Source organism: Polypterus senegalus, chromosome 2, assembly GCF_016835505.1.
Source record: "Polypterus senegalus isolate Bchr_013 chromosome 2, ASM1683550v1, whole genome shotgun sequence".
Classification (NCBI taxonomy): Eukaryota; Metazoa; Chordata; class Cladistia; order Polypteriformes; family Polypteridae; genus Polypterus; species Polypterus senegalus.
Genome location: NC_053155.1, coordinates 307,401,642 through 307,417,043, shown reverse-complemented (window position 1 = coordinate 307,417,043; position 15,402 = coordinate 307,401,642). Strand labels below are relative to the sequence as shown.

The window sequence follows — 15,402 nt, the reverse complement described above, 5'->3', positions numbered from 1 at the left end:
TTATAGCAAGAAAGTTCTATCTTTTACTAACTTATAGGGTGAAAAGACTATACCATTGTCTATGACTATGAAAGAAATTTATATTCTATTCAAATTAAGCAAACATTAATATGAGTTTAGCTCAAAACTATAACTTTCTAAAATTGGCTATTACAATAAGTAAATAAAACATTTGTCAAGAACTAACAAAACAAACCATACATTTCAGCTGTTCAAGTTCCAATATTCAGCACACAGACTTCTCATTGTGTTCTGCAGATATAACACTGTAAGATGATCTTCCAAATAAAGAAATTTAAACATAGATAAAGATAGTTAAAGATAGATTTTTAACAGAGAGCTGATCTTAAAAAAACGAAACGTATCTCAATACAGAAAAAAATTAATTATCTCTCGATAGATATGTCCATTAATAATAATAATAATAATAATAATTAATTTTATTTAATAGGCACCTTTCTTAACACTCAAGGTCACCTTACAATGAAATTAAACGACATTAATAAAATATAAAAACAAAGAGGACAATAAAATCAAATAGAAATAAGGTACAGAGGCAGTAGCAAATGTACAAAGATAACATTATTTTAAAATAAGTATGATGGGCCTGTTATTGACTCTCTTATGCTATTAACTGTTTTCATTTTTTGATCTGATATACTTCATTAGTCCCTGAGCGGAAATTGTCTTTTCACGTGACATTTGGAGGTCAGAGCACAGGGTTAGTCATAATATCATTATGCATCACCCCCAATCCCCCACTACAGCAATTTTCAGGTTAAGGGTCCAATGGAGTAGGATCCCTTCTAGCATTAATGGGATTTGAACCGGTAGCCTTCCAGATAGCAGCGCAGAGATCCTCAGTCTCAGATCCACCATTCTGACTATACATCCATCCATCCATTATCCAACCCGCTATATCCCAACTACAGGGTCACGGGGGTCTGCTGGAGCCAATCCCAGCCAACACAGTGCGTAAGGCAGGAATCAAACCCTGGGCAGGGCGCCAGCCCACCACATCTGATTATACATATTTATTAAATTTACTTTTCCTTTTGTTTTCTATGTATTGATTTAAAAGTATATGATTGTATCTTTCATGTTGCTATTTTAATGTTCTGCTTTTTAACAATAAGAATTTATAGAAAGTACAGGAGTTAGCGACATATGCAGTTAATGTATTCACTACAGGTGTGATTAAAGTGCACACTGCAGACTTTCATTTAAGGATATTTGCATACATTTTGGACACACAATGAACTCTGAGGTGTGTAGAAACGTGATCTGCTTAAGTTCCAATAAATGTCTCCATCCCTGGGTGTGTCCAGTCCCAACAAGCAATGTGATTGGCCAATTTGTCTTTGGTGTGATTGGTCAGTTTGGCTTTGGTGATGTGACCAAAAGAAGAAGTGGGAGTGTGAGTCACACGAGGAGGAGTGAAGGTGTAGGAGGCACTCGGAGACTCGCCTTCAAAGACAGGAAGTATAAAAGTAGACAAGAGGAGAGCAAGTAGCCTCGAAATGGCTTCACGTGAACGTGTTTGAGAGACAGAGATGTTCAGATACATGCAGACACCGAGGAAAGATACATGTGGGATAAGAGATATCGCGTGCTTTTTATTCATTTAGTTACCTTAGGTAACATGACTTGTCATATTATGAGCTACACTATGCCATATTTAGATGATTTTATGTTATCAGCTATTTTATGTTAAATGTTTGAAAGAATTTTTAAGAAAGTGCTTTCTGATAGGAATGGATAGCCACAGTATAAATTATTCACATCTAACAAATATCTAATTATTTGCTTTTTTGTGTGCTTTTTTTCAAAGAACATGCTTACATCATGAATATTATTACATGGAATCAGAGTGTTCGGTGGGGATTCATCACAGTAAAATTATTTGAAGGAGAAAATGTGACAGTAGCTAAAATTGATCAGTAAGTTTTTGCCTTTTTATTTTAAATGAATTACATTCATTAATAATTTTAGACTTTATCTGTGGCACCTCTGCACAAGAACCACCTTTTCCCACCCTCTCAAACGTATGCTGTTTTTAATGTCTGGAAAACATTTGGGATTAAATCACTTAGAGATCTGTACATAGAAAACGTCTTTGCATCCTATGAACAATTACACTCCAAATTTAACTTACCAGCAACACATTTCTTTCACTAAACTTCAAATTAGAAACTTTGTTAAACAGAACCTGCCCAATTTTCCTCACTTCACGCCTACCTCTATACTGGAAAAAATATTAATCAGTCTTGAGGGCTCAGACAGCATTTCTGTAATATATAAAACCATTTTACAGTTCCTCCGTTTCAAAGATCCCAGAGTACAGTGGGAAAAGGATCTCTCAGTCAATATTTCAGAAATGGAGTGGAAAGTAGCAATGCAGAGCATTCACTCGAGTGCCATATGCGCAAAGCACAGAATTATTCAACTTAAAATTATATATCAAGTGCATCTCTCGTTTAAAATTGTCCAAAATGTTTCCAGGCCAAAAATCTAATATTTGAACGCTGCAATCGAGCTCCGGCCTCACTGGGCCACATGTTTTGGGCCTGCGCCAAATTAACAGCATTCTGGACCAAAATCTTGAAATGCCTTTCAGACAGCCTTGGTGTCACAATCCCTCCTAACCCACTAACAGCTGTGTTTGGTGGGCTTACAGAGGGGCTTAAAGTGGAGAAGGACAAACAAACTGGAATGTCCTTTACTACACTATTGGCACGTAGACGTATCTTGCTCAACTGGAAGAATACTAATTCTCCTATTTTAAGTCAGTGGGTAACTGATGTTGTATATTATTTGAAACTAGAAAAAATCAAATTCGCACTTAGAGGGTCGGTGCAGAACTTCATCAAAACCTGGCAGGATCTCATCAATAATATTTTAGAATGAGCATTGAAATTGAGGAAGCAGGTTCTCTCCCGTCTTTTTTTAAAGTTATCTCTTAACTTGTTTTTACTAGCTTGAAGTGTTACTCTGCTGACCTAGCTCTCTTTCTCATTGGTGGGGTTTGATTTTATGGAATGTTATTTGTTATTAAAAGTGATCAAATCCAAAAAAATAATACATACATACGAGGGGGGACCCAAAAATAACCGGAAATATTTTTAAAACATGTTTAATTTAATTTTCTGTACAAACTACAATTAGTCTCCTTCAAAGTACTCTCCATTGCCGGAAATACACTTATCTAACCGTTTGTTCCATTGTTCGAAACATTTTTTAAATTCGTCTGAAGTAATGCCCATTAATGCTCTGGTCGTTTCTTGTTTTACCTCTTCGACGTCAGCAAAACGCCTTCCATTCAATTCTTTTTTCATCCGAGGGAACAAAAAGAAATCACACAGATCTAAATCCGGTGAGTAGGGTGGGTGGTTCAGGGTTGTCATACCGTTTCAATAACAATAGTTTCTGCAACACTTTTTTCAAAAAGAAAACCAAATTTCACTGCCGCGCGTTGCTCACGATAATCTGCCATCGTAAAAAAATGACGCTTGCACAAAACTACTTTTACTAAATTCACTGAACACAAGTACAACCTTCCAGACTGATGGCACTTGGCAGACTGACTTGTGAGGAGTGTAACTAGATCGCTCTAGCGGCCCAACCACGTACTACAAGTACCAACCTAACAACAACAAAATTCCGGTTATTTTTGGGTCCCCCCTCGTACTTACGTACATACATACATACATGAATAAATAAATAAATAAATAATTGTAGACTTGTATTAGGCAGTGAATATGTACAATAGATATGAACACAAACAAACATTGAAAGCTTACTGGTAAAAAGAAAAACATAGCCCTGGACAAGTGGCCAGTCCACTACAGGATAATCTCACACATACTATACATCCATTTCTGCTCATACCAATACCAACCATCCTAACACAGAAATCTCAAAGATGGAATACATACAAACATAGGAGAAGGTCCACTTCCTACTCAGATATCGACCAAGCCCAGAGTTAGAGAGCTGCATGGTGTGACAATGGGGGTTCTGCTTCACGCTCCCACTTTTCCTTTGGGAGCCTTTTGAACCCGACACCGTCGATAATGTGACTGGATGAGCTGGACAATGAGGACACCAAACAAAGCAAGGGGAAGGTGCAAAGTGCAGACGCGCTTTTATTAAAAATGAATAAAACAAATTCAGTGTTTTAAAAGAAAGTGCAGTGCTGCAAAACGTCAATAAAGAAGTAATCTGTTTAAAACAGAGTGAAATATGGAGGTTAAAATAATCCAATAAATATTCTATTTAAAAGTGAGGTTAAAAAAACAATGACTGGAAGTAGTCCTTTATAAACCTGGTTCCTTCTTTAGCTGGCGGCTCCTCTGCTTCTCCCATCCGGGCCCTTCAACAGGGGAGTCATCCTACCTGCAGCTGACCTTCTCCTACTGGTCTGGTAGTTTTCTGAGCCCTGGCTGCATACAGCTCTGCCGGCCCGAGACTTGGGTTCCCCAGCGACCAGGGTGCTCACACTGGGGCTTCAACCACCCAAGCCTCCGACTGCCGCTGCCTTCATCAATAACTCCTGCTGAGTTTTTCAGAGGAGCAGGAGTGACCCAATTCATTTGCCCCCGAGTGTCAGCCAAACAACCCGCTAGGGCTCACTTCCCATGTACCAGTCATTATTACAGCAAGCCTGCACTCGCTAGCTTGCTCCTGCACTGGTTCCTTCTCCAGCCTTCTACCTCTTCTCCTTTCTAACCTTCGCCTTTTTCTTTTTTCGTTTCCCCTCCACACTCACGCTTCTCCTATTTATAATGGGGATGTGGCACAGGTGCAGTGATTAGCAGCTCCCAATATCGATCACAGACATGGGGGATCCCACACCTATGCACTTCAGTGTGGAAATTCCCAAACCCGTATCACACCTGGGAACTGCTCTGGCCACACTACCATACCCCTCTTTAGGCCACGAATGCGTCGAATATTTATTTTAAAAACTGCTCGCTATATCACAAATGGTAGCAGTGCTGGCCACCCCAGGTTGCTGTCTGTTGAATGTATTATATGGATTTAAAAGGAACTGCCCATGATACAAAGCAAACCACCTCATCTGTTAAACTGGGTGCTGGGGGTGTTATGTCTTGGGCGTTTATGGCTGCCACAGGTCCTGGCACACTTCTCTTCATTGATGATGGAACTGCTGACGGCAGTCGCAAAATGAATTCTGAGGTGTAGAGAAACATCTCATCTGGTTAAGTTTCAGTATTTCTTATTTTAAGAAGCTAGAAAATACATGCCTAGCTTAACATCTGGGTGTGACTTACTTAACTGATTTGAAAGTTGAACGTTTTCTCTTTGTTTTTGAAATAGCTTGCAACAAGATTACGTGTGACATATGATGAAGAGTTGTTCAGACCGCCACACCACTGTTTGGACTATCAGACACAAGCTGCACCAACACGCTCTAACATTTCAAATGTTTGTGCTGACTGACGTGTAAAAGAGGAAATAAATTATTCAAGTTGAAAGTTGAAATAACCTCTCACAAGCTAAATCCAAAACAGTGAACTAACCTGTAATTGAAATTGCGACGTGCATGTAGGAATTACTTTGGGCAGGACTGATTATAGTATTCATTGATCCATTCATCCTCTAAACTCACACATCCAGGGCAGGGTGCAGCTGAAGCCTATTCCAGGAAGCAACGGACACAGGCTGTCAAAGACAGAGTTATAAGAAAAGAAAAAAAGCAAATAAGATTAGGTAAGAACATTGATGAATAAGTAATACAAAGTAAAAAATAAATAATAGATAAATGACTGAATGAATGTAAATGAATAAATCTATACTATGTTATTAAACATAAATATACTGTACACTCATCGGCCACTTTATTAGGTACACCTGTCTAGTACCAGTTTGGACGAAGGTTATTATAGTTTTGCCTTTTTATATTTGTTTTTATTTCTATATTTTTTCTGACCTTACTTCGAAATTCACTTTAGTTTTATTTTTCCTTCATCATATATATTTAGTTTTAATTTAGTTTTTATTTCATAAAGACATTTCTGTTTTACTTTTATATCTATTAGTTTCAGTTTTAGTTTTTGTAATTATGGTACAGTTAAAGAATTACTATGGAGTTTAGTTTTGTGTCACAAATCAGAGAGAACTGTAAACTTAACGGGTTTATGAGTTTAAAAGCTTACTATACTACATCATTTACTATCTGATTTTGTTTTTGTCTGGTACAAACAAGTATAATCAAAACCAGGTACTGAATGTGAACAATTTTATACAATTTTATAATTTTTAAAAATATTTTCTATTTGTGCTGAACAAATGTGCACTGATTGTTGGCACATTTTATCTTTTTCTTTTATTGTCCAGAATGGACCAATTTGTAAAGAAATTTAGATGAATTTTATGGTTTGAGGGTTTTTTCTTACTCTAAATGTCTATACCAGACAACATATCCTGCTCCAAGATAATGTACTTATAATGAATTTCTTCAATATTGCATTCAAAAATTTCCCATATTTGGCTTTTTATTTTCTACCAGCCATATTGATCTCTGATTCCATCTCAGGCACATTTTAAAACAAAAGTGATTGGTCAATAACAACATGCTAATCTTGTATGATGACCTAGTCAATCTCTCGATCAGTGCAGCTTTATTTTCAGAAAGGATTTCTACTGTGCGAAGTGGCAGGTGAATTATTGTCAAAAAAAATAAATTGAAACGTTAGCCACTCGTGATTTATATGTCCATATGGTAAAGATTTTGTTGACCAGCACATTCCGATTTCAGGCATTTTAAATTACATCTTGATATATAACAAGTGCAAAGAAAGGTGGCACAGTAAATCACTTTCTATTTCTCACGTTTTTACGTGCCCGTAGTCAGTTCTCTCTTTCACCGCAAATGCTGTGTGAACAGCCACCCTCCGCCACCAGCTGCCGTTCACTGGATGAATATATTCAGGTGGCTTATGGTGAATTTCTTTCTGTTTTAGAGATAAAAGTTAAAAGGGTTAAAGACTAATGGCAAGAATATTCATTCAAAAACGAAAACTAAAAACATTTTTAGTAAATTATTGTCTTATTTCAGTTAGTCTTTCCAGCTACTTTAATAGTTTAGTTTAGTTTTAGTTTTTCAAATTGACTTTGTTAATTATTTTATTTCAGTTTACGAAAATGTTTTTTAGTAATAGTTTGAGTTTTGCTTTAAATTTTCATTAACTATAATAACCTTGGTTTGAACCCCCATTTTGTCTTCAGAACTGCCGTCATTCTTCATTTCATAGATTCAATAAGGTGCTGGAAACATTCCTCAGGAATTTTGGTGCACATTGACATGATATCATCATGCAGTTGCTGCAGAATTTTCGGCTGCACATCCATGATGCAAATCTCCCATTCAACCGGATCCCAAAAGTGCTCTATTGGACTGAGATCTGGTGACTGTGGAGGCCATTTGAATCCAGTGAACTTATTGTCATGTTCAGGAAACCAGTTTGAGGTGATTTGAGCTTTGTGACATGGTGTGTTATCCTGCTGGAAGTAACCATCAGAAGACCATCAACGACTCATTTCATCTTTACAGCTCATACTCAAGGAATGTGAAGTGTGGAAGAAATCTTTACCTTGCATATACAGTATATCTGTTTCTAATCAACTCGACGAACCATGCAGGAGTAAAATTGTCCACTGCATCTTTTATTTATGAAAAGGGATACACTTCATGACAGGCTCAACAAGCAAAGTTGCAGACTCATATGTTTTGACATTTACTCTGATTGGTTAAAAGACATAAGACATTTCCATTAGAGAGTATAACCAGCTTAAACACACTAAAATAAAAGCCTCATTTCACTACATTCTTGATCCTTAAAATAATTTTACTTTTCATTACTTCTTGAGTTCCTGTATGTGTGACATCTGTCAAGTCTTACTGAGTACATGATTGTCAGCCATCACCCAGAACATTCTTGTTTTTTGTTGTTAACTTGACCTTTATCTGGCTTCCTGATATGCTTCTGACATTTTTGAACCCTTTTACACTACTTCTAAAATAGATGGAAAGCATAGCAAAACACTTTATGCGCAATAATTATATTACCCCTATATGACTATGTGAGACCTTAAGTCTCATTTTTCTTTCACAGAAGACACTTGCTCTAAGACTTGGTGCTCTGTAAGCTCCTTTATTAAAAAGCTTCAACTAAACAAATAAAGTAAAACTAGACTGATTAATGGAGGTTATGGATGAATATGTTAAGGACAAGATTTTATGATGTATGTTTCAAATATGATACAACATGTTCTCATTTTCATATATTTGATATATATATATATTCTTTGTCATTTAGCAAAGCCTCAAAGTTTGAACAGTACACAGAGACCAAGCTGCTGGCCCAGTTTGACAAAGGCATGAATAAAATACAGAAAATCTCGATAAAGTTTTCTACTGGAAATGTGATTGGTCCGAGATATAAGCTGAGAGTTATTCGTTTGAAACTGCGGTCACTGGAGAATGACACCAGGTAATATGCTTTTCATGCAATGTATGAAATGTCAATTATTTTACCCAGTATCTCCCTCTAATGTCTAAGGAGCTCAGGTTATAATATACAGTTCCAGTTTCAAATCTCTGTTAATCAATTCAGTGTCATGGGAGACCAGAAGCTATCCTGGCTTCATCAGATACAAGGTAAAGAACCAACACTGAATGATGTGCCAGTCTTTGACAGGGCCCATTCATGCACACACCCACATGGGTAAAACTGCAAATCTGGGGCATTATAAACAGAAAAAACAGAGGAATCCCACACAGACACAGAAGCAACAGGCAATCACCACACACACACAGTGCCCTGGGGTTGCACTCTAACTCAGGACACTGGACCTGTGAGGGGCCAGCACTAAGCACTGTGCCCCTTAATTCTGACCTGCGAGGTTCTAGAGATTAGGCTGGAACACAAGGCATGAATCAGCCTTGGACAGGATGCCAGTCTGTAATAGGGTGCATTAAACATGGGCATCAGGAGCTGTAAGGCAGTAATGTTATGGCAGGCACTTGTTGTCTTTGATAAAATAAAATCCATATAAAAGGAGAGAGATTTGGTTTGATATACTGTACTTGCCATGAAGAGCAAAAAAAATTCTCTAGTTGTTTGTAGGCTTTGAAACAGTACGGTACTTTCCGCACACATTATTATGCTGTAGATTTCATTTTAAATGGGTAAATTTGCCATTTTTGCCCATCAGTCTACACTCAATAACCCATAATGACAAAGTGAAAGCATATTTTCAGAAAGGTTTACAAATTTATTAAAAATTAAAACTGAAATCTCTCCTTCATAGAAGTATTGAGACCCTTGTCGCCAGTCCTTCTGCCTCCACTCTTTCTCAGGCTTTGTACTCTTCCTCCCGACTCTGGCCGACTCCCAACCCACTATACTCTAACTACAGGGTCATGGGGGTCTGCTGGAGCCAATCCCAGCCATCACAGGGCGCAAGGCAGGAAACAAACCCCGGGCAGGGCGCCATATACAGTATATATATATATATATATATATATATATATATATATATATATATATATATATATATATATATAAACTGCTGAAAAAATTAAAGTAACACTTTGAAAACACATCAGATCTCAATGGGAAAAAGAAATCCTCCTGGATATCTATACTGATATGAACTAGGTAATGTGTTAGAAACGAAAGGATGGAAATGAAAATATTCAACCTACAGAGGGGCTGAATTCAAAGATACCCTGAAAATCAAAGTGAAAAAGTAATGCGGCAGGCAGGCAGGCTAGTCCATTTTACCAAAATTTCATTGCAGCAACTCCAAATCGTATTTAGTAGTTTTTATGCATGCCTGGCAATGTCGAGGCATGTTCCTAATGAGATGATGGATGGTGTCTTGGGGGATCTCCTCCCAGATCTGAACCAGGGCATCACTGAGCTCCTGGACAGTCTGATGCGTCAGATGGACTGAAACATAATGTCCCACCCAGAGGTGTTCTATTGGATTGAGGTCAGGTGAGTGAGCATGGGGGCCAGTCAATGGTATCAATTCCTTCATCCTCCAGGATCCGCCTGCATGCCCTCACCACATGAGGCTGGGAATTGTCATACACCAGGAGGAACCCAGGACCCACTGCACCAGCATAGGGTCTGACAATGGGTCCAAGGATGTCATCCCGATACTTAATGACAGTCAAGGTGCCATTGTCTAGCCTGTAGAGGTCTGTGTGTCCCTCCATTGATTTGCCACCACAGACCATCACTGACTCACCACCAAAGCGGTCATACTGAATGATGTTACAGGCAGCATAACATTCTCCATGGCTTCTCCAGACCCTTTCACATCTGTCACATGTGCTCAGGGTGAACCTGCTCTCATCTGTGAAAAGCACAGGGTACCAGTGGTGGACCTGCCAATTCTGGTATTCTATGGCAAATGCCAATTGAGCTCCACGGTGCCAGGCAGTGAGCACAGGGCCCACTAGAGGATGTCGGGCCCTCAGGCCACCCTCATGAAGTCTGTTTCTGATTGTTTGGTCAGAGACATTCACACCAGTGGCCTTCTGGAGGTCATTTTGTAGGGCTCTGGCAGTGCTCATCCTGTTCCTCCTTACCCAAAGGGGACCTGTCCAGCTCTCCTAGAGTAACTGCCTGTCTCCTAGAATCACCTCCATGCCCTTGAGACTGTGCTAGGGGACACAGCAAACCTTCTGGCAATGACACGTATTGATATGCCATCCTGGAGAAGTTGGACTACCTGTGTCAACTCTGTAGTGTCCAGGTATGGCCTCATGCTACCAGTAGTGACACTGACCATAGCCAAATGCAACATGAGTGAAAAAACAGATAAGGAGGGAAAAATGTCAGTGGCCTCCACCTGTTAAATCATTCATTCCTGTTTTGGGGGTCATCTCATTGTTGCCCCTGTAGTGCACCAAAGCAGCTGAAACTGATCAACAAGCCTCTCTGCACTTAACTTACCAGATCAATAGCCCACAAGTTTCATTGACTTGATGCTATACTCTGATTAAAAAGTGTTCCTTCAATTTTTGTGAGCAGTTTATATATATATATATATATATATATATATATATATATATATATATATATATATATATATATATATATATATATGTGTATATTTTTTTTTTTTCTGGCCAAGTGTGGGAAGACATAAAGAAATTTTGGGATGCCAACTGGGTTATTCATTTTATTGTCCGTGGAGAAAGCAAATAAACAAAATAAATGACATTCTTCAGTGGGTGTCCTCTATACGGGAATTCAGGTAAGGAAAGTGTTGGAGGATTGCAGTCACTGCTAGTGAAGATCTATCTGGTGAGTTCCTTAAACCTGTAATGTTGCCTCCTTCTGTGATGACCAAGGTTTTATAGCGCAGACCAGAAGGGGTGGAGTTAAACGCCCTCACCGAGCAGCTTCTCAGCAACAGCATTCTATCTCATCTTGGTGGGTTGTTACATACATTGACTGAGCCTGCAAGGAGGTCTTTGGACGCTCATACAATATGTAACAACTGGTGCACGTGTGCTTTATTAACTGATGTCCAATCAATTTCATCGATTGAGTCCAATTCCTACAGATGGACTCCAATCAAGTTCTGCAAACAACTTGTGGATAATTAAAGCCAACAAGATGCACCATAGCACAATTTGTGCTGTCGTGAACTTTAACATTATCATGCTAACTGAGGCCTGTACAGTCCAGGATGTAGCTCTTGGGTTTTTTGCAGTTTCTCTGAGCTTTGCATGGTCTGAACTTGGGGATGTTTTCTGCTTGTGAATAATCTTTCTCATTGTAGAATGATGGCCTTCAAATTGTCAAGAAATGGCCTTATAATCCTTCCCAGATTGATGGGCAGCAACAATTGCTTCTCTGATATCATTGCTGATGTCTTCCCTCCTTGGCATTGTGTTAACGCACACGTGAATGCTCCAGACCAGCAAACTGACAAGATGTCTGCTTTTATGAAGGGGGTAACACTTACTGAGGATCAGTTAATCAAGTGCATTTGATTAGCAGCACCTGACTGCTATTTACCTCTTAATTCCTGTGGAAGCAGTAAGGGTGGTCTTCATTTTTCACACACTGACTCTGCATTATGTCTTAGTTATTGTTAAATAAATAATGACGTGGTGTAATATGTCGTCTTGTTGTTCATCTGAGGTTGTATTTACCTTTGTGACAAAGATAGAGGGTGTAGCAGCCACTGAACCTGACACAGACAGGAGGCATACTGATAAAAGCACAAGAGTTTTTATTTTATTCTTCTCTAGTGTGGAATGTCTTCCCCGTTCCCACAAGCACACAACACAGTCCAAAGTACAACACTGCACAATACTTTTCTGTTTTCTATTCTTTTTCTTTCTCCTCCATTCCTCCTCAGCAAGCTTCATCTCCCTCTTCCCGACTCAGGCTCACTGACTACTGTCCGCTGCTCCCTTATATAAGGCACCCAAAAATGCTTCAGGTGCTTGTTGCCCCACTTCTGGCAGCATTTCCTGGTGTGGTGGAAGAAATGGCCACACTGGCTCAGGAACAGCTGCAGCGACCCCTGGCACCTCTAGATCCTAACAAGGCTGTAGACAACCCCATCTCCCATGAAGCCCTGCGGGAGTCCGAGGCACTGCTGCAACCCATGAGGGCTGCCATCTAGAGTCCCAGGGGAGACAATGCCCTGACCAGGCTTCCTCCTTTGATCCTTCCAGCAAAGAAATATCACGGCCATCTGTGACACCTTATTTTAAGACCTGTTAAGGACCGGATCATTTTTTACTATGTCGTGATACATAAAAACTTAGAATTTAAAGAAGGTGTACTTTCTTTTTCACATGACTGCATTTATTTATTTATTTAGCTATTTATGCATTTATTTATTTAAAGATCTTCTGTAAACTAAATATTTCAAACTAAAAGAAGTGGGAGTTGTGATGTTTGTAGAGGGATGCCAAATTAGCTCTCAGGAAACAGAGGGTGATGGTGAAAGGAACCTCATCAAAATTGGCTGACATTAAGAATGGTTGCCATCCTCACCATGTTCTACAGAGGCACCATTGAGAGTGTTCTGACCAGCTGCATCACTGTCTGGTATGGCAACTGCAACATATCCGACCGCAAGAGCCTGAAAAGGATAGTGAAGACAGCAGAGAACATTATTGCGGTGCCTCTCTCTTCACTACAGGACATATTTTACAAACGCAGTGTCCGCAAGGCCAGCAGCATTGATCAGGACCCCTTACACCCCTCACATGGACTTTCACACTTCTGCCATCCAAGAGAAGATACTGCAGCATCAGAGCCAGATGTGCCAGGCTACAGGAGAGTTTTTACCCCCAAGCTGTTAAACTCCTTAACACCAGGCTGCCCCCTGGGACCTTCCACACGGCCTTAACCACCTCTAAAAAGAAAACTTTTATACATGAGAGCCACTTTCCTGCAAAGACAAGTGGGCAGGTAGAGAAGAACTGAAGATCTCATACTGACCTTTAAGGATTTAGACACTCTTGATGTCCTTCTGCTGTGAAACATTCTGACCTGTCATTGTTAACACGTCTTAAATAACTTTTATCAAACACTGATCATTTAGGTATTATCTATCATTCATTATTTATTTATTATATTACATATCTTGTCTTTGCACAATGTCTTATCTTGTTTGTGTTTTAATTTTAAATTTAAATTTTAATTCTATTTTTAATTTATTATTTGCACGTCGTGTTGTTACACTGTGGAACATGAGCTTCGCAATTTCGTCTATCTGTATACTTGTATATGGTTGAGATGACAATAAAGTTCAGTTTGACACTTTGATTTGAATAGGAATGTAAGTAACAAGCTGGTTACATTTGCAGATGATACCAAGATAAGTGGATTGGCAGATCATCTTGACTCTGTTAAACCTTTATTAAATAGACAATAGGAGATCTGAAACTTGAGAGTCCACCTTATGAGAAGGATTGAGGAGTTGTAGTGAACTTGACATTATCAACTTCCAGACAGTATTCAGAAGCCATTAAGAAGGCTAACAGAATGTTATGTTATATAGCGCCTTGAAGTGTGGAGTACAAGTCACAGGAGGTTCTGCTGAAGTCTTTATAACACACTGGTGAGGCCTCATCTGGAGTCATGTGTGAAGTTTTGGTCTCCAGGCTACAAAAAGGACAAAGCAGCACTAGAAAAGGTCCAGAGAAGACTGACTAGGCTGGTTCCTGGGCTACAGGGGACGAGTTATGAGGAAAGATTAAAAGAGCTGATCCTTTACAGTTTAATCAAAAGAAGATTAAGAGGAGACATGATTGAAGTGTTTAAAATTATGAAGAGAATCAGTCCAGTGGATCGAGACTGTGACATTAAAATGAGTTCATCAAGAACACGGGGACACAGTTGGAAACTTGTTAATGGTAAATTTTGCACAAACATTAGGAAGTTTTTCTGTCTAAGCATTAAGGAGCATCGGATGTCTTAAACCTTTAAAGGAAAACGACAGGTGGAAAGTAGGATCATTAAAACATTAAAACTTCTGACATGTGAGGAGCAAGCAGCAGACTTGGTATGACCTCCAGTAATGGTATTTTATCATCTATGCTGGTTGTAAAGGTGAGAACTACAGCAATTCAACCAAACAATAAGGATGGAAACCAAAATAAAATGTAATGTATCAAATCTGGTTATGGTGACAGGTGTTTAAAAAGTTGCACATTTTATATATTTGCTATATACAGTAGCTTTACATATTTGGCCTGTTTCTGTGTGGACTTTAACAATTAAATAGTAAGAGAAGCCCAAAACCAAAGTACAAGGACAACAGAACTCCATTTTCTATGTACAGGGCCAACTTTATATGCATAGGCTTTGGATTTACAAGTCAAATGATCACGTAGAATTATTTCCTTTTAATGAATTCATTTGTTTATTTCCTAGGCCATCCTTGTGCAGATACGATGTTATCCTGGAAGAAAATATGGAAGTGACTTTTAGACCAATCATCTGCCAGGACACAAAAAATTAGAGAACAAAGGAGTTCAAGCAGGACAATCTATTATATTTTATATGAGCATTTAATTATTTTTGTATGAATATGCTTTTTAAAATAGTGTAATTATTGGAATATATTATATTTTTTAATTTTTTATAAATAGTTTGTACAGTTAATTGCATACTGGTCTTCATTGTTTTCGTATTTGGTCACAATTATGGCAGGGTGAGCTCAGCCTCACATGACTCCTTAAATGGATTAAGCCGGTAGGAGAATACATGGTACATATGTTTGTATATTAAATATTTTGAAGAGGACATTATTTGTGTAATCCACAATTTAGCCTTTGTTACACTATCATAAAAGATACAAGACAGGACTTTTTTGTCTTCCTAAGAC

The 15,402-nt window shown here is 38.6% G+C and overlaps 1 protein-coding gene across 3 annotated transcripts in view; it reads left to right on the top strand.

Annotated features, from left to right (window-relative positions):
- The window catches only part of lipib (lipase, member Ib), a 90,761-nt gene extending 75,626 nt beyond the window's left edge, over nt 1-15,135 (top strand). For 2 of the 3 annotated variants that reach the window (XM_039745873.1, XM_039745874.1), the window contains exons 9-11: nt 1,832-1,940; nt 8,343-8,516; nt 14,949-15,133. In XM_039745873.1, coding sequence (XP_039601807.1) covers nt 1,832-1,940; nt 8,343-8,516; nt 14,949-15,036 — 371 coding nt within the window. In that variant the 3' untranslated portion in view covers nt 15,037-15,133. Of the gene's footprint in view, nt 1-1,831; nt 1,941-8,342; nt 8,517-14,948 lie in introns of all 3 variants that reach the window. The other variant, XM_039745872.1, reaches the window with a different exon arrangement.
- The last annotated feature ends 267 nt before the right edge of the window (nt 15,136-15,402 follow it).